Source organism: Anopheles merus, chromosome 3L, assembly GCF_017562075.2.
Source record: "Anopheles merus strain MAF chromosome 3L, AmerM5.1, whole genome shotgun sequence".
NCBI lineage: Eukaryota > Metazoa > Arthropoda > Insecta > Diptera > Culicidae > Anopheles > Anopheles merus.
This window is the reverse complement of record NC_054085.1, coordinates 10,330,756-10,356,261: the sequence shown is the minus strand read 5'-3', so window position 1 is coordinate 10,356,261 and position 25,506 is coordinate 10,330,756. Positions and strand designations below refer to the sequence as shown.

At 44.1% G+C, this 25,506-nt stretch overlaps 3 protein-coding genes across 6 annotated transcripts in view; 1 reads left to right on the top strand and 2 right to left on the bottom strand.

Moving 5' to 3' along the window:
• LOC121598945 (fasciclin-3-like) overlaps positions 1-15,471 on the bottom strand; it is a 100,412-nt gene extending 84,941 nt beyond the window's left edge. Inside the window, exons 1-2 of the mRNA XM_041926324.1 lie at positions 15,180-15,471; positions 13,698-13,837 (exon numbers count right to left, since the gene is read on the bottom strand). Coding sequence (XP_041782258.1) covers positions 13,698-13,773 — 76 coding nt within the window. The 5' untranslated portion in view covers positions 13,774-13,837; positions 15,180-15,471. The remainder of the gene's footprint in view (positions 1-13,697; positions 13,838-15,179) is intronic.
• The window catches only part of LOC121599575, a 222,114-nt gene that overhangs the window by 109,213 nt on the left and 87,395 nt on the right, over positions 1-25,506 (top strand). The gene's annotated exons all lie outside the window — the stretch shown is intronic.
• LOC121599577 (fasciclin-3-like) lies at positions 21,401-23,162 on the bottom strand. 4 transcript variants are annotated; one of them, XM_041927468.1, is made up of 5 exons: positions 22,793-23,162; positions 22,511-22,728; positions 22,061-22,393; positions 21,793-21,981; positions 21,401-21,716 (listed from the first exon to the last, which is right to left on the bottom strand). In XM_041927468.1, the coding sequence occupies exons 1-5, from the start codon at positions 22,948-22,950 to the stop codon at positions 21,532-21,534; spliced, it is 1,083 nt and encodes a 360-aa protein (XP_041783402.1). In that variant the 5' UTR covers positions 22,951-23,162; the 3' UTR covers positions 21,401-21,531. The 4 variants fall into 4 exon arrangements, with proteins under 4 accessions (XP_041783402.1, XP_041783403.1, XP_041783404.1 ...); XM_041927469.1 differs by having other exon boundaries at positions 22,061-22,390; positions 22,793-23,158; XM_041927470.1 differs by having other exon boundaries at positions 22,517-22,728; positions 22,793-23,158.

Sequence of the window (25,506 nt, the reverse complement as noted above, 5' to 3'; positions counted from 1 at the left end):
CAAGCGACGAACCGCGCGTACGTACCTTCGGGGGAGGAAGTACGATGCAAATATAGCAATCGAGCGTGTGTATGTGAGTGTGATAAAAAAAGGCGTTTGAAATGATAGAGCACACAAACACACACACGTTGAAGGAGGAAAAACGATGCTGTAGGCTCCATGCACATATCTTCAGTATTCTACCTCTTGCTATTTGTTACGACCGTTTTTTTTTGCTTTCTTTTTCATTCCGTTGTTGTGGTTCCGTCCGGTTAAGATGTGAGAATTTTCACGTAACACGTACGTATCGTGAACGCATGCAAGAGAAGCGGTGGTGGTGGTGGTGGTTGTTGTTTGCTGCCAGCGTTTTTTCTTGCTTTCGCACCGTGCCCCGTACCGAACGAACGGCGAAGAGATGCCAGCCAACAGAAGAAGAGTTCAAGAATGTGTGTGCATCGCCGTCTCTGGGGCTGTGTGACCCACACCGGTCTTCTTCTTGCCTTACGCAAAGATGAGTTGACCTCGGCGGCTTTGTCTGGGTCGCAGCAGCAGCAGCACGAGGGAAGCGAGCGCCTTCTCTTTTTCATCTTTATTTTTTGCCGCACCGACTTCTCAAGTCGCTGATGTTGTGGCGTAATGCTTTTTCATGTCTCGCTTCGTGTTAAAGAAGAGACGCGTTTGTTGTGTTTCACACACAGAAACAAACACTTTTTGCATAGTGACGACTGTAACAAACTGCAACCATACCATACGGGAGCAGACGGATAGACGTTCCAAGGCCAGGAAATGCATTTCAGAACATCAGCAGCGGCCGCGCACAAAAACACGAAATGAGTGCAGTAGAATACCAACGAAATGTGGAACGGATACGGATCTACAAGCCAACAACAAGAGCATGTGTTTCTTATGTTGGTGTGCGTGTGTGTGTTCCGTAAGAAGTAGGTCTAGTTTTACAATGCGTTTGATTCTTTTCGCTGCTTTTCTTTGAATGTTTTTTTTTCGTTTTTTTTCTACGAGCTCAACCGCACTTTTCATGTATTCCCAAAGCAATTCAACCTAATTAAAAGATTATGTTAAATGCAACCATTAGTGTGTTTTAATGGCACCTAAAGGTCTTTGAATATATTTTTTGTGGTTGTATGGAAGCACTTTGAATAAATTATCCCAACACACTGCACGCACCGACACCCCTTGGCAGTGTGCTCCAGCTTAGCCCGCACTTGAAAAAAGTGCATTATAATATTTTTTTGTTCATTAGAATGCAACGGAACGCACTTTCATTTTCACCTTACACACGGTCATATTCTCTCTGTCTCTCTCTCTCTCTCTCTCTCTCTCTCTCTCTCTCTCTCTCTCTCTCTCTCTCTCTCTCTCTCTCTCTCTCTCTCTCTCTCTCTCTCTCTCTCTCTCTCTCTCTCTCTCTCTCTCTCTCTATCTACGCACCAACGCCCTCCAAAACAGAGACCTCAAACCTCATAAAAGGAGGCTTTAATCTCCTTCCGAACCATTAAGTCAACAGTCGTGCGTTTTAATTAATCTATTTGTCAACGTGCTAGCGTTGAAATGGTGGCGGCACGGTGGGAGAAACGACGCAAAGTGCAGCCGACCGTGGTGGCCATCCACCCTGAAAAAACCCCCCCTCCTAGCGCACATTGCATTTATTATCATTTTTGGAAGATCTTCTAGCACACAGTCGGAGCCTTCCGCCATCCCCTGGAGTCTGATCAGCCGGGTCTGAGAGAACGAAGGGTCTCAGGTCTGTTTTTTTGTCCGTTGGTTGCGGCGGGCTTGTTGTTTGGGTCAGTTTCTTTTTTCCTCCATACCGGTTGCCTAATCTTTCTTCCCATTTCTCGTTTCTCTCCCATTACGCGCGAGCTTTCCAGGGACGCGTGAATATCCTCACCGTTTGGAGGGAGGGCTTTCGCTGGCTGTCAGCTTATCTCTTTTGACTTCGAAATCTCATTTATCTCTCGCGCGTCGCTCTCGAAGTAGAATTTATTTACCATACACAACTACAAAAAAAAGCTTACCCAAGGGGTAGAAGACCGAGGGCTGTATACGGGGAAAAAATCCCTTTAAATTGTTGAACCGATTACGGGCAATAGAGGTAAAAAAAAAAACGAGGAAAGATCAGCAAAAGAATTCCGACGTTTTCGTTTTTTAAACACACAATGAGAAGGCATGCGTTGAGATTAATGTTAGAAAAGTCATAATGTTTTCTTTATTTTGAAAAAAGAAAAAGAAAAATCGAAAGAATGGTTTATTGAACCTTAGACCACTGCTGAGGCCGTATTGGGTTGGTTGACCTTTGCTATTCTTTACTCCTTTTTGTACGTTGCCCACGCAGATAGAATAAAGTGTTGGATGACGTTTTACCAAATGACCTTTAAGCGTAAGATTTACATCACAATAGAAATATGTCGTCCGTAATCTGTTTGGTTTGATGGTAAAAAAGCGTTAAAAAGGTTAAAATAATAAGTAACTCCGAATAGATGCATAAAGACAACCTTTCAGTAGCATTTCAATATGTTCGCTTGGTGCCGTGACCAGGATACGATGCGCATCTATAAACTAAACAGGTCGCGGGCAGCTGAGTCATTATTTTTCAATTTAATTATTTGTACTGCCATTCTGTCACGCTCCAAGCGCATATCATACGCAAGTAGAGGTATCAAAGGAATACCTTCAAAAAGGTCATGTTTGACCGTGACAGTGAAAAACAATCAGATAACAACGAGTGGTCAAATTTCCTTGCGGTGTAATTTTCCTTCCTTTCTTGTTGTTAGTATCGTTCTCAGACGACATGGACCCTGAAAACACACACACACGAACAAGCATAAACTCTCTTTCAGGTCTTCAAACGCTCGCTTTAAGGGTTCACCACGCACAAACGTATTTAAATCCATCATTGAAACCACCCGTCGAGCATGAGCCTTAGTTCAGTGAGCATGTGTGTGTGTGTGCCTGTACGCTCCCCAAACCAACCGAACCAGACATCGGCCTGCCCCAGATAGGTCAACTCCACAATTTTAAACCTCCTCCTTAAAGAACTCTAATTATGATGACCTCCTTTACTTCACGCCATTCAATAATGCTCCCGCTTGCTGGCTTTTTTTCAACCCAAGTCGCGATGATTATGCGAGCGAAGGAACAACAAACCAGCTTCTCCAACAGCTTCTCCAATGTCATGGGAGGAGAGCGGTTCCACAAGAAGGCAGAAACGCAAACTATTATGCTGTTCTACTGCTGCTGCTGCCTGGCTCGTTGTGTTGTGAACGCAATTTTGGAATTCCTTTCGCTGGTATGACGCGAGCGCGCCCATTCCTTGCGATCGAAGGAACAAAAAAGGTCACCAACAACTGCAATTGATCAACACAGGCAAGCTCAGGGGAAGAAGAAAAAAAATGCGTCTCCTCATCAGCATGCAAAAACCACCTTACGAATTGCAGCAACCACCACCGCACACAGGAGGGAACAAGAAGTCGTTTGCTTTGTTTATTGCACACACACACACGACGGTGGTAGTGGTGGTCGTTTCTGCTCCTTCGTTTCTCTTGGCCATTTCTATCGCTTTAATTACGGAACATTGCTGGCATCCGGTATTCGATTGCCAAGCGCGCTGCTCCGGTGTGTGCAAGTGTGCAAGGGGAGACGACGACAACTGCTGCTTGGTCACCGAACGTCGTCACCCGGCAGTTGCGAGTGCAGTTGCGAATAATAACGATTACAAATGCAGGCCATGACGAGCGGGAGAGAGAAAGAGCAAAAAGGGCGTAGTAAAATAAACTAACCAGCACTGGGCAATTTCAAGCAAAAGTACGAAAGGTGATACAAGGGGGTAAATGAGCACGTTTTGACCAGATTTTGTATCTGAGAGAGAGAGAAGAGTTTATGTATACCGAAATTCGCTAGATAAATCATTGCTCAAGAATTTCTCTATCAATTTCTGCCCCCTTTTTTTCTTGGTCCACTAACCGATAAGCGTTAGCCACGTTATCTTATCTCGTAACGTATGCTCGCTGTTACTTGTTTTCATACTGTAACACACCTGTGCACTGACCTGCGCGCGCTATACACAGAGAGCGTGCACGTAAACATAAATGTGTGATATAAAAAGCCACAGCCACAGGCGTATGGTATGTGGAGCGGTATTATCATACCGGGATGGTTCCTATGGGTGTTGGAGTGCGATATTCAGCCCATTCACACACCTTGATACGGAATCCCGTACACAAATACGAGAGCAGTAAGGGTTGAAAAAACTGACTCACACCCTTTTACTGGAATGGGAGAATCTTCCACCCCAACTGTCAATTTGGACTCGACAGGTGTATAACTGTCTCTCTAACACTAACACCACCACTGTTGACCGTGTACTTCCTCATATTTTCACAACAAGTGTGACGGTTTAGGGGGGGTTTGTGATTAATAAACGTGCTCAATGAAATGTATACTGAAGCGTTCTATTGCACAAACGTATGTCAAGGGCGTCGAAAAGGGGTGAGAGAGTCATAAATACAACCTTGCCGTGTTAGTTGTTGATTTGGTAAGTGTAGTAGTATTTGTGAACGTTTATTCAAAGGGATTCTAGGTTCGTACAAAAAATAAAAATAAAACGAAGGTTGATTTGCATCTTCATTCGAGCAAACATAAAAAGTTTACAACATAGAAAACAGCAAAATAGAAAAATTCTAATTCTGTATTTTGGGATAATTTTAAAATATTCTTACGAGACACAAACACGTGAGTGTACGTTAAAAGATTGAATCAAACACGATTAGTAATAAAAATTATGACATTGTTATAATTCATTAAATTTTTAATTCTTCGTGATTTGTAAAAAAAATAAGCATTTCCATTCCAGAAAGGTAAAAAGTAGAAAAGGAGCAAAAAATGTGCATTTTAAATCGCAAATGAGCTGTACAATTTTAACCAATGATTGGAAAAGCTAGAAAATGTATTAAATAGTTAGTTTTTATGAAATAAATTCAATGGAAAGGAAAACGTTTCACAGTCAACCGAACCTAACTTATAAGTCCCCAAGTCTTTTTTGGTAAGAATCTAATTCCGTTTTGCTCCCAAACATTTATAAAAATTCACAACAATTGACACATAAATATACAGGAGACCCTCGAGATACGATCCGATTTTTTACAGATAACCGTTACATACACAATAATGAAGAACTTCAAACGACGCGAACTTGAATATTTAAAGATATAGTATGAACGAATTTTATGATAAATGCATAAATGCATTCTTGACAATTATGCCTATTAAAATACCTAACACTCGGGCTATAGACTCTTCAACCCTGATTATAACTGATGTATTGAAAGATATTGGACATGCGACTGTTTCAAATTGCACCTTGCTTCAGGACTTTTTTTCGATCCTAATATACAGTTGTACCTCGGAGGTCTCCTGTCGTTATCTATTTCTAATCTAATGCGCAAAACTAACCTCCAAGTTCTCTAACACATGTCCAAAAATGCAAAAACAAAGCTAGCAATCAAAAAATACATCACGAATGAGGTGAGACATTTAATTGCGTTTCAAATTCCCTTCCCATAAAAGGAAGTGAAATTTTGTGCCACCTCCCCCATTTCGCTTTTTTCGCCGTCGGTCTGACCTCATATTATACGCGGAGTGTAAACCCTCTAAGAGCAACCATTTATTCATTTTATTTTTTGCATAATCTTCTTTGCGTAATACGCAGACATTAAAAACAAAAAACGGTACTTTTCCCGAGGGGATGGGGTGGTGGTGGGTTGCGGAGATGACTTATTGTTCATCAAAGCCGGGCGCGACATCAGTCGGGACCGTGGGGCAAGCGCGTATGCACACCGCGGAAGAATATTAATTAGCTGTGAGTGAGTGTGTGTGTGTGCGGAGGCGATGACATGTGCATGCAGTAGTACACACTTAGAATCATCATGGCACACATCGCGACCTAAATGCTGAGTCACACACACACACACACGCACACAGGGCATTCCAGCCAGCGCCGCCAGCGCCATCATCACCAGCTCCCTTTTTTACCGAAGTGTAACGGATCTGTACTTAACACGAACGCACGCACAACAGTCGTTTTGAAGGGGGGGAGGGTGTGCATGATGATGTCACACACCCAGGCGCACAATCTCTCCAGCTCTCCCTTTTGGAGCAGACGAGGCAAACAAAAACAACCCATGCTACGCTTCAGCGGAAACGAAATTTTGTGTCACTGCTGTGTGCGTGTGTTTTTTTTTTTTTCTGTTTTTAGTTTGCGAATTTATTCGAATGGCCGAGACAAGTGCAGCTCAGATTGGACCGGCATGTTTCGCGTTCTAAAAATAATTTAAAAAAAATACGGAAGTCATCGGAGCGGAGGAGAAGGGGAGTAAAAAGCGATTGGAAAATTGACTCACCAAAAGCAAACGCATGGGGAGAGGGAGAAGTGATTTGATGTGTGCCTCGACACGCACGCAAAAAAACAGAAAGAATGAAAGTAAAGTACAATTGAATTCCGCACCAGAAGCTCAGCAAACAAAAAAAAAGCTCGCAGCCCACTTGCAGCAAAACAATAGAGGGAGGGACGAGACGAGCTAGGCAGCGCACTTGATGGGCAGGAAAAATTCAGTGGCCCATATCCATTGGAACGTGAAGTAAATAGCTAAAAACTATGGAGCTGAGCAAGTAGTTCTTGCACCCTGTTCCCCGTGTAATAGTGTGCGATTTTAATTTTTGCAAAAAAGGGGAGCAAAAACTGCGAATAAACGAATATTCTAAAATGCAATTCAAGGGGAGAGCAAAACAAAAACGAACAAAATAAGTTTTTCCTAGTTGGTTTTTGCGCGCCACTTGCGCCTCATCGATTATAATACTCGAAAAAAAAGCGAACCTGTATGTTCACCTGTCAGTCAACTTAGCAACACAGGCGGCAGTGGTGTGGGCAGAGACTGAGTGGCAGCATTGAGTGAATTCAGAGTCCACCCTCCATCCCCCGTCTATGTGAAAATTATTTACAGACGAAGGAAAAACTTAACACTTCCTGGCGGCGGCAGCCAACAAGCGACCATCGATCACGCGGTGTGTGTGTAAGCATTTGTGAAAATGAGTTCGAGTTCCCATCATGTGAAGCAGCGAAAGGGTTGGATGTTATTTGTTGAGTAATTTGCGTGTTCACTGAATGTCTTTTTTTTTGCATGATTGGCGATTCAAAGAGACGAACTTTGATTCTGCCAGCCATGTTTTGGGTTTTCCTTAAAACGGTTTCCCGCCCTATCTGGACATTTCAAATCAAAGCTAGATGAGCTTTCTTTGTTTGTTGAGCCCTTTATAAAATGCTTCCTTCTCTGTGATAAAATTGTACTTCCATCAACACAATCACCTTTGACATTCAACACACTCTACGAAGGGCATTAGCGGGTCGCATTCAACAAAACCCTTCGCTTAATTACCATCCAAAACCTTTGGGGGTGCTTCGGGCAGGCTTGCGCACGTACGCGTCACGCAAAGCTATTTGATTCCTGTATCTGGTAGAACGTGTACACCCAAGCCAGTCCACCACTTCCCATTTTCATTTCGAAAAGCGAAGGTCACGCATTGCACTCGAAACCCCTCTTTGGATAAGTATCCGATAAGATAGTGGCAATGATAATGGGTCACACACACACACACGCATCACTACGCATTAAAATATTTGTAGAAGGGAAAAGGTCCACAGCACGGCACAGCATATGTTGCTTTTCATTAAATAATATTCATAACTAAAAGAAACAAAAGGCATTTTTTATCAGCATTTCAACATGTCAACGGAATCATTTTCCCCAAAAAAAATGGGAAAATTTATTTCCAGCAGTCACTCACAAAGGCACTGCTTTGGGCGGGATGATTCGCCCTTAAAGTTAGTGCTGTATTTTGCCCTTAACACTGGCCAATTTTCCACCGTCAAAACCGAGCCGAGTCTGCCAAATTTACATAATGCCAATAATTAACCTACCGGTTTTTTTCCAAGGGAGAATAACGAACCGAACAACAAAATCGACCTAGCTCAATGCGCTCTTTCTCTCCTTCTTTCATTTTCATTCTATTTCCAACACAACTGGCGCGTGTGGCAGAGCATAATCTCATCTTTGCTCATAAATTGTGCCCTAAATTCGCTTTCGAGCTGAAATCGAGCAGGCGCCACCTCCGCCCGCCCCCCTTTGTCACTCGCCACACGGATTATGCCCTCTATAACCCCCTTGCTCCGTGCGCGCGCAAAGGACATCACCATGGAGACGAGAAACGGGCACCAGGACACACACAAACCGGGGCTGGGTTGAACGGTCCGTTAAAATGAAGCTAATTGCCAAATCCGTCGCGTCTCATTACCACCGCGGGTTAATGACCGGTGGGCTGTAGCTTTTTTCAGGATTCTCTACCCCTGCACACACACACACACAGCTGTGTGTCTGGTCGCGAAGGGTGTGTTATCCTGCCGTCCATTATTAATATTATTTTTACCCCAGCACCGCCGGAGGCTAATTAGTTGCTGAAAATAGAGAGCGCATCCCTCCCTCCTAGAAGCGGCACCGAGCGGGTAGTGAAAAGAAAGTTTTGTCTCAGGACACACAGCGAGCGAGCGAGAGTCGGAGCGACCTACTTCTGGAGGACTTTCACTCTTTCTCCCTTTTTTTTTTGCTACTCTGTGTGCCTCAATCCTGGAAAGACAGCTTTAATGGAGGGCACACAAGAACAAGTTGACGTGAAGCTAATTGGAGTTACTATTTGCTCATCGATGCTACTACTTATCCTGCTGGTAGCAGGGGAGAAGAAAGGAAGGTGCGTAAGTAGGTGATCCAATTCGGAGAATTATGAACCTTCTGGGAGCGACATCAAACTATCATTTTGGATAGCGAATAATCGATAGAATTTAGCGCCCAATCAACTTAACTTGTTCTCCAACAAGTGTCATCCCTTGCATCCAATTCTACTGAGACCTATCTTTCCCTGTCCACAATAACTCCTGGGTCAAACTAACGAGTGTGCGTGTAATGCCGCGATGACCTAGGCAGGCGTTTGGATTTATGTTTAATGATCTTCTTCGCTCCTTCTTTCCTGCTTTTCTACGGATTTGTTTCGTAGGGCTTCAAATTAAAGTGGGTGTCTTTTTTTTGGGTATAAAGCATCCTTACCAAAGACGCAACAACCAAGAGAGAGAAAGAGAGAGAGAGAGAGAGAGAGAGAGAGAGAGAGAGAGAGAGAGAGAGAGAGAGAGAGAGAGAGAGAGAGAGAAAAGAAGTGTACGCGACGGGCAACAACAGCAAACTAGATTTGTTGTCTTTTCTGGACCGGTTCCGTCGTCTTGCACGCGTCTTCGTGCGTGTTGTTCCATGCGCGTTCTCCTGCTTCCTCCTTCTTCCTTTCGGGTTCCGGTTTTTGTTCTGTCTGACAGTTTGACACATAACCTCAAAATGAGGGGATGAACAGAAGAAGAGGATGATGATGATGGTGGTGGTGGTGGAAACAACAGAGAACGCATCCCTCGGTGCAAGGTGCTTGTGGAAGGAAAGGGTATATAGAACAAAGCGCGCCAACCTACGCACAGCAGACACACGTTTCGGTGGGCCATGTCTTCATCAAAACATCTTCCGCGGTCGATGGACAAGTGCGTGGAGGTGGTGGTGGTGGCTTGGATATTTAAATTTTCACCTCTTTCCCTTCCAAAGAACACCACAGTCAGAGAGGTTGCTATAAGCAGCTTCTCTTTTAAGACCGCTAAACGCGGTATAAAGAAGCGTTAGAATGGTTGCGTTTTGGGAGCGAGAGATAGAGAGAACGAAAAGGGAAAGCAAATATATATGTATAACAGCCTCGTGGTTGGCGCGCCAATTTTATTTATCTTTTTATAAATCTTCCCGGTTTTGGCCCCTTCCTTGCCTACGGAGAACCTTCCGTTTACAATATCTTGAATGTGAAAAAAACTCTTCAACTTCCATCTCTTTTTCGTCGCTCGACGTGTACTTTTTCTTCATCAACCTCCTCCCTCATCACCACACGACGCTCATCATCGGGGTCTTCAATCTTGCCGTACGATCGCGCGCCGCACGTACGGCGTTCTTGGCCGGGCTTTGCGCGCTATTATTTCGTGTTGGCCGCTTGCCCTCCGTTGGGTCAGCCAACGATGAAGCTGAGAAGAACACAACGAAAAGCACAAAGAAACGATACGCGCGCACGTCGTGGTCGAGAGCAAGGGACAGGCAGCAGCAGCAACACTCGATCGACGACGATCAAACGACTTCAACGAGCCGGACAGCTCGAAACCCGTTTTTTCGAGTTTCTTTTCTTTTCTTCCGAGCTGTCCCGAGCGCGGTTTGTTTCTTCGCATGCAAACTTTCTCTTCCTTCGCCGCACGGTGAAGCCGGTTTTTACGGCGTGTACGCGCAACACACGCCACACCCGCTTGGCCCTTTCCTTTCCCATTCACATCTTCATTCTGCTGTGTTCTGTTGAACATAAAACTCAAACATCGATATTTTTAAACCGACCACGCCGCCGCCGCTCGACGCGCCTTCGATGTCTCTCTCTCTCTTTCTTGCTTTAACGGACGAGATGTTTTGAAAGGGCGCGATGTGTATGCGTGTGTGTGTGTGTGGCTCTTTCGTTCATTGTGAATGCCTTTGTATGGGAGTTCAATTTCCCTCCAAGCCAGCCAGGCCGCATTTGCTGATGAATTTAAAAATATCGTTCACGTGCGCGACTCATTCTTGAGCTGCCGTGCTGATGCTACTGAGCAGCATTTGAATTGGAATGCATTCTTTGGGTCAGGGGAGGGTGGTGGAGGATGGAAAAGACCCTGACACAAAAATGCACAAGTGCATACAAACGCAAACACGCGTTCGGGTAGGGAAGTTGACTCATCATGCCGTGCGCCACACCAAGGGTCGCGTGCGTGTCGATCGAAAGAAAAGCCGGAAAATTCGAGCACACGAGAGGAAGGGCAAAAAAACGCCCTACAACAGCGGAAAAACTGGCAGCAGTATGGATGATTGAATTCTTTGCTCTGCAGCTGACCCGTGCTGGATTGTTTTTGAAGGCAATTTCCCTCCACCCGCCACATGGTTGCCATTTTCTTGCAATGGGGAACATATTTTCCACATGTTTCTTTGGTGGAAATAGTTGAAGTCAGCACACGTCAGCACGTTGTGCGTGTATGTGAATGAAATGGCCCTGGTTTCTCGTGTGAGACATTTTTGACGCAGTCATGGAGGGAAGGCCGTCCAGAGCCTGCCAAAACATTCAAAAATTCGGGCACGGAAAACGGCCACGACAAACCAACTTCAACAATAAAATTGTGTTTTGTGTTTTGGAACAAGCGGTGGCAGTATTAATATTATTGTTTATTACTTTGCTCCAAGGTTACGCAAACAGAACTATTTTCGGGGTTTGCACACGCAATTTTTGGTAGTTTTTAAAAATCAACTAAAAATTATTTCAATGGTAAAAAAGTGCCAATACGTGCACAATTCGTACATTCTCACAAACGAATAATAACGGTGTGTGTCTCTCGCTGGATGTTTTCATTATCAGAAGAGGGCAGAGCTTGTTATGGGTGTGTGATTCATTGCAACAAATGAACCATTTTTTGGATCTAATAGCGCGCGTCTTCGTACTCCACAAAAAGGCAAACCCCAAACAAGAGAGTATTGATATACATTCGTGCACATTCGAGAGCGTTTTTTTTCTGGCGTGGATCTTCTCATCAAAACCTTGAAATGAATGCCGACAATAAAGCAAACCACCCGTTGGCGCTCGAAGACAAACAATAAATATTTGAGGAAGGAAGGGAAAACAAAGCACTGCGCGGCCAAAATTACCGCGCCTGCTGCCGTTTGCATATATGGCTGGAAAATCAAATTGTTTTTTGGGTTGTCTTCTCTCTGTGCTCAAGGTTTGGGGGGCCCGCGGCTAGACGGAGAAAAACTTCGGTGGAAAATAAAGAAGAGAAAAAACGCTCTCTGAAGCAGCAGTTCGCGGATGCATATGGCCATGAAATTAACTCGTGAAACGGCCTCCGGTCGTTGGTTGGGCACACACCACAAATCGAGTTAACACGCTGCCGCCACTTGAAAGGAAATTAGAAGCCCATTTGAGCTTGCATCATCACTTGCGAGAGTGCGCGCTCCAGAGCACACCTTCGTTCATTCCCATTGGGGCACAATCCAGTTGGGAGATAATTTCCCGTAGCGAAAGGGAACCAGCTTTTACTCCACCTCACTCGGTTTGAGAGCTAATCGAACAACGGCCAAGCGGGCAACTCCTTACAGACATGCTTTGTGAAGGTTCCGGTAGCACAGTCTCCCTGGGTTTATGTGCGATCATAAACGAGCCTACCGCCTCAACCCAAACTAGATTAACTTTTATCGCCGGTACGTGATCGACCGTGTTCGTCTCTCTTTAGCCGTAATGACAAACTTAAACTTCCTGCAAGCCGCAATTACTCGCTGTCTGGGGGATGTTTGTGCACTGAAAAGATGATAATAGCATGCGGCCCCTTATGGATTTCACGTTCGGATCCCCGATAATGCTCTCGTTGCAAGCTCAACATTAAGGATAATTATAAGAGGAGCATCTTTCAAACGAAGATCAATTACCCTCCCACATATGATTTTACAACCACGTGGCGGTACATCAATTTCCAAAAATACCTCTACACACACACACGCGCCACTACCAGCCTAAGATAGTTCTCCAATGATGATGCTGTGTGTCATACGTGAAAGAATGCCGGCTCTCAAAAAGTCTAATTACATTCTCCCTCTCTGTTTTGCTTTCCAGGTAATGCAACCGGGAACGAGACTCATTACATCACGACCATAAAACGATACCCCGCATCCCAAGGTACAAAACAACTACACCCTCGGTGGTAAAAGTCAGAACAGTAAGTAGGCAAGTCAACGATGAGGGCCAGATCGTAACTTCAACAAGCCTAGCCTGCCTGCTTGGTTCGTCGCTTGATCGTTCGTCACTCTGCTGTCCGACCATTAGCAGCTTCCAGACGCATTAGCACATACGACGACTTGCAATATCACGTGTGATGTCGGTGACTGGTGCGATGTGAGAGAGTGATTTAGAGCTGCTCTTGGAATAGTAGTTTGTGCGATGAGTAAGAAGAATGATTCACACCTTCCTCCCAATAGATCGGAGGTATCATGCACGGTTGTTAGTCGGCTTGAATCTTACAGACAGAACAGGTTTCACCTATCAAATATGCGTTTATAGGGTTCACCTATCAAATGCTTTTATATAGATTCAGAACTATTCAAGATCAGTAAGCTGCATCTTTAAGCGACAAACTTCCCAGGGGGAAGTAGTGCGCTATCGAAAGATCATTTATATCTTTCCCTGTTTCTTTTTTCGTCTAATGCACCTTACACAAGAGCCTCGATTTCCATCTAATTTTTCATCGCGAGATAACGCTACGAACCACCACGGGGTACAAAGTGGACGTGGACGCTTTTGACCACGATCACAGAGAGAGAGCGACGGACTAATTTATCTTGGAGCCCGGAAGTGTTTCATTAATAGTCGAACGATCCTGCTATTAGCCCAGGTGGGGTAGTCTAGTGAAGGGATGAATGGGGGAAAAAGCATGATCATTGTTCGTTTGGGAGGGGGGTGGGGCATTTTCTGGAGATCTTGTAGCGGGTCCCCCGAGAAAAGGGGGAAAAAACAAATGTCCGAATAATTACCTGTGAACGCAGCGCACACCGACAGCAGCAGCACACAACGGGGCAGAAAATGGACGGCTTGCATTTTCGGCTGCATTAATTATCTAACACACGCTTTAGGACACACAACACCGACACACTGAAGCACTCAAAACCCCAACCTGTTAGAAACCAGAGAAGAAGGGGATGGTAGAATAGGGATGTTAAATTAGAGGCTGCTTTTGGTTTCTAGCGCACTTGGAAAAAGTGAAAAGCGGCATGATAGAAGAAACTGATTCTAGTTTCGGTGGAGAACCACTTTTGAGTTAGTTGTCACTGTTTTCTCTTTTCATTAGTTTGCTCTTTTTCCACGATCGTTGATCGCAGGAAAGTGATCTTATGTCAGAAACCACGTGGAAACTGCACACCACGTGTAGCAACACTCGCGCGCACACTGCTCATGCGTAGCTCACTTTTGCACTTTTTAGGAGCCTTTGGTGTAAAATTGCTATCCAAACTTATTTCTAATTTATCTTTTTGAAAGGTACGCGAAAATAAACGGTTGAACGATATCGTGACGACATTTTCACTTTCTGAGCTCGACAGAAAATAAATTAACAAACAGTGAAAAGGCACTCTTCTCCCTCTGCGGACGGAGGATGTGGTGTTGTTGGGAAGGCAGGATTCATTTAAATTATTCAGATTACTACTGTTTTGCATCCATCGACACCTTCTTTGCTTAAAGGAGCAAGAGCCAGAAAGTGAGTGGGTTAATGCGTCCCTTTTTACGTTTGGTTCACTCTGACACTTTTGTGCTGGAGTGAGTTTTCGGTCCTAAACAAATATTTTTACATTTAAAGCACGGAAGGAAAATAAAAAGAAAAGAAACAGCAGTAAGGAAAATCCTCACACTGCTGCTAGGCAAAAATCTGGACACTACATTTTAATTCCCGAGGTTCGTTGCTTCCATCCCCCAACACCCAAAAAAGCGGTGCAAGAGATAATGATGTTTTTGCTTTTTGCGTGGCACCTTTCCTTTTTTTGCTTATTTATTTACGTTTTTTTAAGGCTGCAAAGTGACCACTTTTGGTGCTGGTAGAAGAACGAAGTTGAAAGTTTCACATCAACGCAGTTCACAACAGCAGCTTCGCGGGAAAAGTGCAGCGACAAAAAGGAAACAAAACAACGTTCTACCGGTTGTAGTTCCTGGATTTAACGCGCACTGAAAACTCACTCACTCAAGCAGCTTTTCTTCTCATCGCAGATGAAGTTCCACTTGTTGAACTGCGATCGCGAGATTTTATGGTTAATAACACAACACAGAGAGAGAGAGAGAGAGTATGCACTCCCAAAACTCTATTTCACCTACCGAAAATCGTACGATAAAAGCCAAACGCACAGGAACAACACTTTCTTCTAATGCAACCCTACTTCTAGAGGGTGGCTTTCCTGTATCCACCAATAGCGGGAGGGAGATCCACCAACAATCCCGCACAATCACTGGCTAAGTTGAACACCACACACCTCACTCAATCTCGACCCCAACACGGCGGGAGACTCGCACTGGAACACAACCAAACGTCGGAATCGCGCTCGCACGGGCACGGTAAACCCCGCACCTTCGATGGGTTGGGGACGTTGCGTGTGTATGTGTGTGTGTGTGTTTGTATGTGGAAGAGACACGAAAGGGGCAGCGTTTAAGGGGGAGGGCGGGGTCGCACAGAACGCGCGGAACAGGAAAGAGAGAAACGCGGAAAGCCAGCAAAACCGAACCGACCGTGAGTACGTCGCGCAATGGAATGAACTGCACGCAGCGGCACGAACGCGAAGTAGGGCCGTCGATCGGTCGACCAGCGAGCCCAAGCAACCCCACTGCCTGCGTGTGTGTGTGTGTGTGGCGATGTGTACGCAGCGTGCAGTTTAGGACTCACGGCAGGGATGGCGAACACGAAATAAGGTGCTACTGGAGAAGGGAGATTTTTCTATGTTTAATATTGAATAGTTATTTTATATGTTATTCTTGAAAGGGTTCTCACTTGGATGAGAAACGCGTTCGAAAGATTTAATATGTAACTGCTTAAAATTGTAATTTGCGCTATGAAAATTTAATTATGAAAACTCTCAATATACTTGTCTAGCTGAAGATAGCGACCGTCAATCATATTAGTTTTGTCGTTACAATCTGATATAGTTGAAAATATTTTAAACTAATATCTGAAATAAATTATATAGTCTTTTTAAAAGTCAAACAGTTTTACAATTATTAAAAAAATCTAATAAATAAACTATGCCAATGTACCAAAATAATTGTAATACGTACAAATACCACAACTGTCAGCAAATAACAATAGTTTGTTTTTGATAAATTTAGCCCAAAACAGCTTTAAAAGTCAACTTTGTGTTTGTTTATCTATTCTGATATCTCATTATTTAGAATATTCTTCTGTTTTAATTTGCCTACTTAGTTCGTAATGCACATAAAAAATTAATTTTTTATTTAAGTGTTTTTTTACTCAGTTAAAGTTTGAATATTATCTGAAATACAAAAATGTATTTCATTCCGGTAAAAATATGTGATTATTGATCCAATGGGTATTTTTAATTCAATTTGGTTCTTTTTTGCACTTCATATAATTTATATATATTCCATCCTACCATTTAGAAATACGATTCATGTAGAAATTAGCATATGTATGACTTTTATGTGATTTAAAACCTTTGGCAGAAAAGCACTTCCATTTACTTTCCATTTGATATTTCTACTAACAAATTGTAGTGATTTGACAGATTAAATGTAAAATTTAGAAGACTGCATAGCTTAGAATCTTTGTATATCTAGAACCTCGTAATTTGGGATCATACTGCATTCTGTGCAAAACATAAAATAAAGAAGATTTAATGCGTTTTTATGGAATGAGATTCAATGGGGAAAATAGAGCGATTTTTTTTTTCTACGCTAATATTTGTCATGATGAATTTTGTAGTGAACCCCTCTAGTTGAATACATAATATAATCTGCACAACATACTAGAGGGATGTATTGAGCTGAAAACCTTCTTTTAAAAAAACAAAAACCCAAGAAAAATGCAACCGACGCGGGTTTGACACACCCTACGACAATCCGCTCTGGGTCTCTCGCACACAAACGCACACTTGGCTAGGTAACAAAAAACGAGGTGCTCCCACAGCGTTGGCTCCAATTGGTCCCCTCTCAACCCCGTCGAACATTCACAAACACTTCAAACACACACACACACACACCTAGCCAACCATTTCATTGTGTGCGGTTTCTTAGCGGTCTCATTTTTTGCCCGCACGCTGACTCATGTGGGGTGGTTGCGCGGTTGCGCCCGCTAGCAGTTTGAATCCAACGGTTATGAGCGGTTTTTTCGGTTTCCAGCGACCCCAAAAAGCCGACTCACCTAACAACGCACCTAGCTGGGAGGGAAAGGGAAGGGGAGTGACGGTTTGCCGGCAAGGGCATACTTCGGCCGCGAGACTTGCGGGGGTTGTTTCGTGCCCGAAAAAATCAATACACATTACCCCACGACGTTAGAGAGGGTTTTTGCTTTCCCTTTTCGGGGAGGGCATTTGACGACGTCGACGCTTAACATCAAGACGGCGGGAGGAGGCAAACGAAGCGACTCAATCGCTAAATGTCCAGCTAAATGTCCTTTTCGTCCGCTTGCCGGTGGAGGTTTTGGAAGCGACGACCAGTAACAAACAAAATATACAACGGCGCCGGTTGGCAGAAATGTATGGAGCATTAGATCATGCTTCCAGTGTACCGGGTCCGAGCGGTTTCTCGATGACGTCGTCGCTGTCGCGCCAAAAGCGAAACATAATTCGATGCCTACGGGGAGTACGACGAACAAAAAAGCATCCTCCCTTCCAGCGGGAGCGAATGTACAGCTTTTGGGGAAGAAGTAGGAAAAAGGCTTTGTAGTGCGGGGCTGATGGACCTCACCACTACATAGGCAGCCTATGCTGCTGCCCACCTGCTTTCGTCATTATCGTTCGCTTTGTTCTCTCTCGCGTAGCGTGAGCTGCGTTAACCGCGCTTCCCCTGCCTGTTGTACCGCGTTCGCCATGCCTGCTCCACCGCTGCGTACCAACAGGTACGACCTACACACACCGGCAAAGCGGCTCGGTGTACGGCGCGGGGCTCAAACGCTGCCCTGCCAAGCGTAACGGTGTGACGTGACGTTGGACAAGCGAGAGCGTTACTGTGCTCGGGGGTTAAGAACGCTTCTGCAGACGGTAGAAAGCATACAGGAATAAAATGGCAAATGCAACTTACTAACTCATATTCTTCAATTTTGATGTCTTATCATCGTGAGGATCTATTATGTTTGTACATAAAATGTTCTATTCTTTCTATTATTTTAAATGTTTTAGTTTGCTTCGTTATTTGCCTTTTACCTTTAATTTCTTTTTTATTACTTTTTCTAAATAGTAATCGAATTAGCAAGGCTATTGAGATGCATTTTGCTCTTAAGTTTACTGCTTCGAACATTTTTTTTAAATGATGCTGTACTGATTTGCAATCGTTGGCATACAACAGTTACTGTAGCATCACGACTACACACAACCTCGGAATTGCCTGCGGGCTTGCGGGTCCAGCCAGGGTGCAGCACCTCAAACGCGAATGAGGGACACAAAACGGGGAAAGGCACATCGTTCAGGCCCGCGCTCACACACACACACACACATACGAACACGAGCGCACAACCAGAGGCCAACTCCAAATAATATGCAAGCTGAGATCGGGTTGAGATGCAACACGAGGTTCGTGTTTCTTCACTCGAGCAGAGTTAAGTCAAGTCAGCAGTAAAAGGAACACAAAGACTCAGGGAGAGAGAGAGAGAGTAAAAGAAGAGAAAAATAAAACAGTACAATGCCAACGGCCGGCCGAAAGCACGGCAACACGGCGCTGGCTTACCACACAGCCTCCCGGTGATCTTTCCGATCAGCAGGCTCGATTTATGATCAGATCGTCACCCATCTCCTCAACAATCCCTTCGTCTTTGGAGGCCAATCCTTCGTCTTCATTGTGTACTTTTGCCCTGTTCGGGGGATAAACATGAGCGGGACTAACCTTTCCCGACCGGTGGAGCCTTGCATAGGAACCCGAGAGCCCGACAAAAAACTGGTTTGCTGGCGAGATGCTCCGGCGTGTTAAGAAAAACGTTCCCTTGTGTGTGCCCGCAGCACTGTGGAGGCCTTACCACGGGAGTGTTGGGCTCGAGATGGCTTTACCATGACTTTCTGTAGGTGTGTTAGTGTGTACTCGTTACATGACAAACGCCCCAAACACGGCGACCAACAACAATTCATTTTTCGTCCATTACCAAGTTTGGACCTTCGCGGGGAGACCAAGCCTCCATCCAGCCGGTTTTGGGTCAGCTCTGATACAATCCGCTTCGGTATGACCGCATGAAACTTTATGTTTTCTTTATGCTTGAGCTGCTCCCCGGGGCGGACGAAAGAACGTAGCAAGAACTGAACGAAAAGAGCACCAGAAAAAGATGTTAGCGCTGAGTCTGAAGTTGGCAGTCAAGAATCAGAGAGAAAAGAGCAGAAGAGAAAACCAACCCAACATCCAATATGGGGGGGGGGGGGGGGGGGGGGGGGTACTGGCACACACATACACAGCGAAAACGAGCCTGCAACATGATGGTTTTCGGGAGGGGGGCTTTTTCTTCTCGGGCCCGAACATTTCTTGCAAGACAAGGGTGCGCACGGCAAAGAGTGTGCTTTTGTTCTTTGACTTCGCTGTCAAAATAAGCCAAAAAAGGTGTACTAGCAAGCAGGGAGGAAGAAAACAAGCCCTCCTTCCTGCGAAGGAAACACAGCAGGCACAGCATAAGGCAACATCGAAATGAAGTCACCGCTAAGATTGCTGAGGGCTTCTTATTGCCTACCAAGAATGGGGCAAAAAACAAAGGGGCGCAGTCCCAACTATGCCAAGGAAAAAACAAATCAGCAAACACATACACACACAAACACCGGTCCAGCAAAGCTGAATCTTTCGTGAGTGACCACCGTTTGCGGGAGTTTCGGATTCGGACAGCTAAGCAAGCAAGCTGGACGATACACGGTTCGGATTTGTGAACGTGCCTCCGGTGGAAACAATTAAATTCCTATGCTGCGATGTGGTACCTTTTTTGTTGCTTTTTTTTTGTGACCCGGTATGGTCCTCACACATCCCCTTTCCCTGAACTTGCAGCAAACGAAAAAATAATTATTCTCTGAATGGTGGGGTGGTTATTTGATGCGGACTGGACTGTGTAGAGGTGAGGTGGAAAGATTGTTCTGTATTTTGATTTGGGGGGTTAACCTATATACGGCTTGGGAGGGGTTTTGTGACCTTCCGGGTCATTTAGGGGATAGTGCGAGTGCAAAAGTTAGTATCGGTTATAACCGAGGCATGGTTGTTTTTTTGTACATTTCAAATTAGCCTTAGCTGCTTTGCTTTTGCCGATGAAACGAAGCTTTTATGGCTCATGGCCCACTAAATCAAACTTATTGTATTTTTTTTTCCTTTTTTCGATATGCAACATAACGCGAGTTGCCGACCTCTGCCATAAGCCGTTACAAAGCGTTACGACACGAAAAGGCCCTTTTGATAGAACTGCCTGCGCCGGTCTGTTTGCATTATGGGTTTTGATTGGACATGGTCCGGACCTCGCATAATTATTTTTATGGATTCATTTTAAATATAGTTACAGATTTTAAATGTGTAATAAACAATATGGTTTGTAAAAAAACTCACGTTTAAAGCGTTTTAAACTGATCGTTAAAAAAAATCTTTCAGTTTTTGAGCATTTTTATTTAGAAATATTTGCATTTTCAATAAAAAAGGCTTTTTTAAGCTGGCAGTAGCAGAACAAAACTAAGGGATATAATTTATTTCAATATGCATCTTTTAAAGGGTTTAATTCAACCTTTCTAGCAAAAATAAACCTACGATTATGCGAGCTGTCAGTTATCCGGATTTTCATGACATGTTTTCAAGATGTTCTACTTCCTGATATGTTTGTTTGATCACGGTTCGAGTTCCACTGATAGAGATATCAAATTTTGTCCAGGATGCCTTTGATGCGGAATAATGTTTGTTTAAACAAGTTTAGGTGAACTCATGAAAAATGAATACTTTTTGCTTTTTTGCAAACGTTATAAGCATGTTTCCTGTTATAAAAAGTTATTTACACAAATTTGAAAGAAAATAGATAAAAAAATTAGTATGTGGTACGTTAAATAAAATTAGCAAAAAATCAATTGAATGCTTTTATGCTTGCAATAGGATTTAATTAGATTCTTATCGATTAAATAAGAACGCTCAAAGAAAATTTTGTTTGTCGTTGTAGACTATTATTATGCTATAAATGTCTGATTTGATGCACTTGAGGTAACTTAAACATCAACATGAGTTGGATGGTTGTAAAAATGGCATTTTGAACGCATTTGGGACTATCGTTGAGTAGTTGAACTTATACGACAGTGTTTCAAAAGACTATTCAATTTCTTATTCTATTGAGCGTTAAAAGATACCATGGATTCCACGCGTTTATGGATGCCATGACACTTGTCGAATATCTTTTCATGTTCAGAATGTGTTTCATTTGAAATTCACAGAGCTACAACTATGACTATCCAACAGAATACTGCAATCAAAATATCTTTACTATGTATTTATTTTCAAATTTCTTTCAAAACATAATTCAATGTCAATTTCAAGCATATAAATTAAATCATAACAGTTTAATGACACTTTTTATAAAACACAAGCTGTAAACAAAACATAATCAAATGATTGTGAGAAACATATTTTTCCGGCGCAATTGTGCTGCATTGAGTAGAGAGCTCCAGGCTTTTAGTTATAGGTGCTGATCTTTAGTCGTGTCTCTTCGCTTCCCTCCGGGTGGCGTGCTTTGCAGATCAGGACCTTTCCATCGTCGGTCTGCTTGAGCGGCAGGGTAAGCGTCTGCTGTACTGTGCTTCCTCGGCTCGATTTACTAGTGAATGGGGCTGATAGGCCTTCGTAAATCAGTTGATCGTCTAATGAAGAAAGGATATGAATGATATCACTTAGTTCTTTTCGAATGTTATAGTACAATTTTCACTCAATACTCACTGAGGAACCACAGGAATCCGGCCGGAGGATTGCCATCCTTTGAGACGCACTGCACCACCAGATTGCTTCCCACCTTGAATGCACCATTCCGCTGCGCCACGACACTCGAAACGGTTAGCTGCGGTGGTTTGGGTTTGACCGACTCCTTCAGCTCTTCCTTTTGTACTTCAGGCTTTTCATTGGTGTACACTGAAATCCCAAAAAATAAAAATAATGTACAAGATCGTTTAGTCGCTCGTCGTAAAATATCTCCAAAGCACAGGATTACCTTTCTTCAGCTTGATCGGCAAGCTCGTCTCCATAAAGTCACCTGGGTAAGCGGTATGCTCCGCGCGGCATGTCACCTTCTTCCGGTTATCTTCCACGGCGATCGCACGACGATAGATCTGCTGCACGGTCGTGCGACGGTTCGATGTCTCCGAGAACTCGGCACCAACATCTTCCGTCAGCTTCACACCGTCCAGGTACCAGGACAGCTTAGCGCCGGGCCAGCCATTCCGCGAGATACACTTCATGGTGACCTTCTTGCCGAACTCGAACTCGCCGTTACGACTGTCCACGTTGCTCGCTAGCTCGATCACCGGCGGCTCGGGCGCAACTGCTTTGGGAAATTGGAGGAGCCGTGTGTGTCAGGGAAAGAAATAAAACGAAGTAGTTTTAGTAACACCATCCCAAATGTCATGACCACTAGTGGCGTGTTGGTGTAATCGGTAGCAACCTTCACCTGAGAGCGCTATATTGATCTGGCCCTTGTACGTCTGGCCCTTAACGGACACCGTGCACTCGAACGGACCGTCGTGGATCGGTTTGATGGTGTCGATCGTGATACCGCAGGAACCACTGCTCCACGGCAGCCCGTAGTACGTGATGCCTTCGACCGGTGCCGGCAGTTTGTCACTCGCTGCGAAGGGTGCTGGAGCTCCCGGAAGTTTCACGCTGAAAGATGCAGATGGCAGTTAGTGCATTGCTTTCAAACATGCCTCCCGTCCCCAAAACGTACATGCAGAAATCCATGGGCTCATCGATCAGACACAGCAAGTTCACATTTTTCTGTCCCTCAACGACGACCACCTCTTCCGCTGGATCCGTTTTCACCTGCAGTGCCTGGCTGCCGCCCAAAAATGCACTTAACAGCACTAAAAACACTGGAATCCGCATCGTTTCCGCTGTCTTTTTCCTTGTTCTTTTAATTAGCACGAGAATTCGCTTTGCACTACACGATCACGGCACGATCACTGTCAAGCACAGACTCGAACTCTCTGTTTCTCTACAAGCCCCGAACAAAAAACAAACTCCACGATAACCTTCCTTCAACGCCAAACCGTTGAACTGAACTGAGCATCGGAACGGTCGAACAGTGGGCTTTTAAATTCTGCCACCCGAAAACACCACCGAAAGACGCCACCCATCATTAGGATCACAGTTCCGGATCAGATCGTCATCTGCTTCATCTTCAGCGTGCGGGCACGATGACCGGTTCTCCCAAACGCTGTAGGAAGATGCCGAATGCCTTCCGTACCCGTCCACCGGTCAGATGGTGTTAATTGCGCTACATTGGTCGTCGATTCTCCCTCCAGCGAACAAAGGGGACGATCTGTGAGGGGAACAGAAACATTGATCGATGTTGGCAAATTCCGTCCCGCTGGTGCATATTAATTTGATCAATTTTTATCTTTCCCTCTGGCCCCCAAAAATACCCCGGAATTGAAAGCCATTCTCAAGCATAATGTCAATCTTGTTGACAGTGGACGCCACAAGACATAAAAAAAACACGCGTGTAAACAAAAGCATCGCCTCCCCAACCTCATCAGCATCCGAAATCGAACAGCGATAAAGATTTTAAGTAAAGCACCCAGACCTTACGAGCATCCTCGCTAATCGGGCGACCAAAATGTCGTGTAAAAATCCGCAACGGGGGTTTGTCGCTTCGACTCTCGGGTCGTTCCCTCGTTAATTATTTGTTTTGGTGCGCTGGCGCTGGAACCGGTTGTTCGGTGCCGGGTGGAATTTGAATTTCGGCAATCTAAAGTTCTAACGAGCGTCCCCCCATAAAGGCTGGGGTTTTATGACGCCCCTATACAGCCGGGGCGCGCGCATCTCGTGCCGGAAGGGCCGTGAAACGGTTTTGCTGGGATCGTTTTGCTGGGGTAGAGATGATTTTTTTTTCTTTATCTGGTTGTTTTTTGTGGAATTATTTTGCAGTTGCTCGCACCAGAAGGATTCGCGAAGATTCCTTAGCTGTGGCACTGGCTTTCCAACGCACTCCCGGGTGGGGAGGTTTCTTGTCAAGGGGGTTCGACGGAAGGAAGCATTTTTTTATCGTTTTATGACACCCGGTCTCGATTGCATCGATCGGTGCTGATCGGTGGATGGGCGAAATTTTAGCACCGAGCCCAGACAAAAAAAAACAACCGGGCGTACCTCCGGTTGTTGAGCAAATCGGACGCTTGGTGGCAATTTCAATCCAAAGAGCAAGTGACCGGTTGGCAGTTTTCTGCGGTCTTTACGCTCTACAGGCAAGGTCGATTAAATTCAATCTCACCAATGATGCCATCGTTTGCGGTGGTATAATGTTTACTGTGGGTCGTTGCCGTGGGGGTTTAGCATTGTAGCCGGCTTCATTTCTAATTCTGACCCCTCGTCCTAATGGATTTACCAACAAACTTCTTTCTTGCGGAGTGTGCAAGAGAACGTTTGAAATCATACATTGGTTAGATTGGAAATAATTATGACATCATGCGATGCACAGTATCAAAAGAGCGATATCTATTTCTAATTGAGACTGTTGATTCATGCTCTGGCGCATTTCATTGAGCCATTGACTGTTCGAGTTATTATGATGGCACTTATTACTTATTAACGAAATCTTTCGGAGCAATTAAACATTACCTTTGGACTGCTCTGCTTAGCGCCCGAAGGTATGCAAGGCAATGGTTAACCCCTTCACAGTCTCGCGATTTTTAAAATAGGGTGCACAATACTGGCAGATGCAATGCAGCGTGCAAAGCAAAGGATGTAGATTAAATGAGATCTTTCATACTGGAATCCCATTGGGATGAAAATACGGGCAAAGTCGTAATAATACTAATTAAAATAGATACAATAATTCTCCTGGGAGAGGCCCTGCTTGGGTAAAACTGCAAAGCCCCGCTCACTTAGCCTAAGAAGAGGTTGAGTAAACTTTATGATTTATTCAAACTTTGGCATTCAGTCAAGCCTGAGCTTAATTTTGGGTTTGAAATTAGAACATAAAATGTCGATATTACATATTTTTGACTACTTTGTAAATAATATCGGTATCGACGAGACAAAAAATTAACAAAGTTTAATATAAAATAATGTATCTTTTTGTATTGTAAATTAAGCTTCAGACGCCAAGATAGACCGCGAGTTCAGAATGTCCCCTTAACTCACGCAAAATTTTAATGTAGTTTTGATTAACAATTATTGAAAGTTAGGTTAAAATATGTAAGAAAAAAGATTCTCTACGTTCAACAACAACAAAATAGTGAGAAGTAAGACTTTTTCGTAACTCAAATCCTATACAGTCGTTCAAGGGGTAACGATAAGGGGTGATAAAAATGGAATTAAAATGAACCTAAAAACTAAAATGAGACAAAAATCTATGCTCTTTCTTAATTTATGATCAACTCGTAAATCAGCATCGGTAGAATCCTCATTTGCATTTACTATAGTTGCTTTGACACGTCTGAA

What these genes read in the sequence shown, in the direction of transcription:
- LOC121599577 (XM_041927468.1), bottom strand. Translation starts at nt 22,950, where the DNA reads ATGCGGATTCCAGTGTTTTTAGTGCTGTTAAGTGCATTTTTGGGCGGC. An exon ending in GCCGATCAAGCTGAAGAAAG is followed by an intron (nt 21,982 to 22,060) that starts GTAATCCTGTGC and finishes TTGGGATTTCAG; the next exon opens with TGTACACCAATGAAAAGCCT. An exon ending in CGGATTCCTGTGGTTCCTCA is followed by an intron (nt 21,717 to 21,792) that starts GTGAGTATTGAG and finishes TTTCTTCATTAG; the next exon opens with ACGATCAACTGATTTACGAA.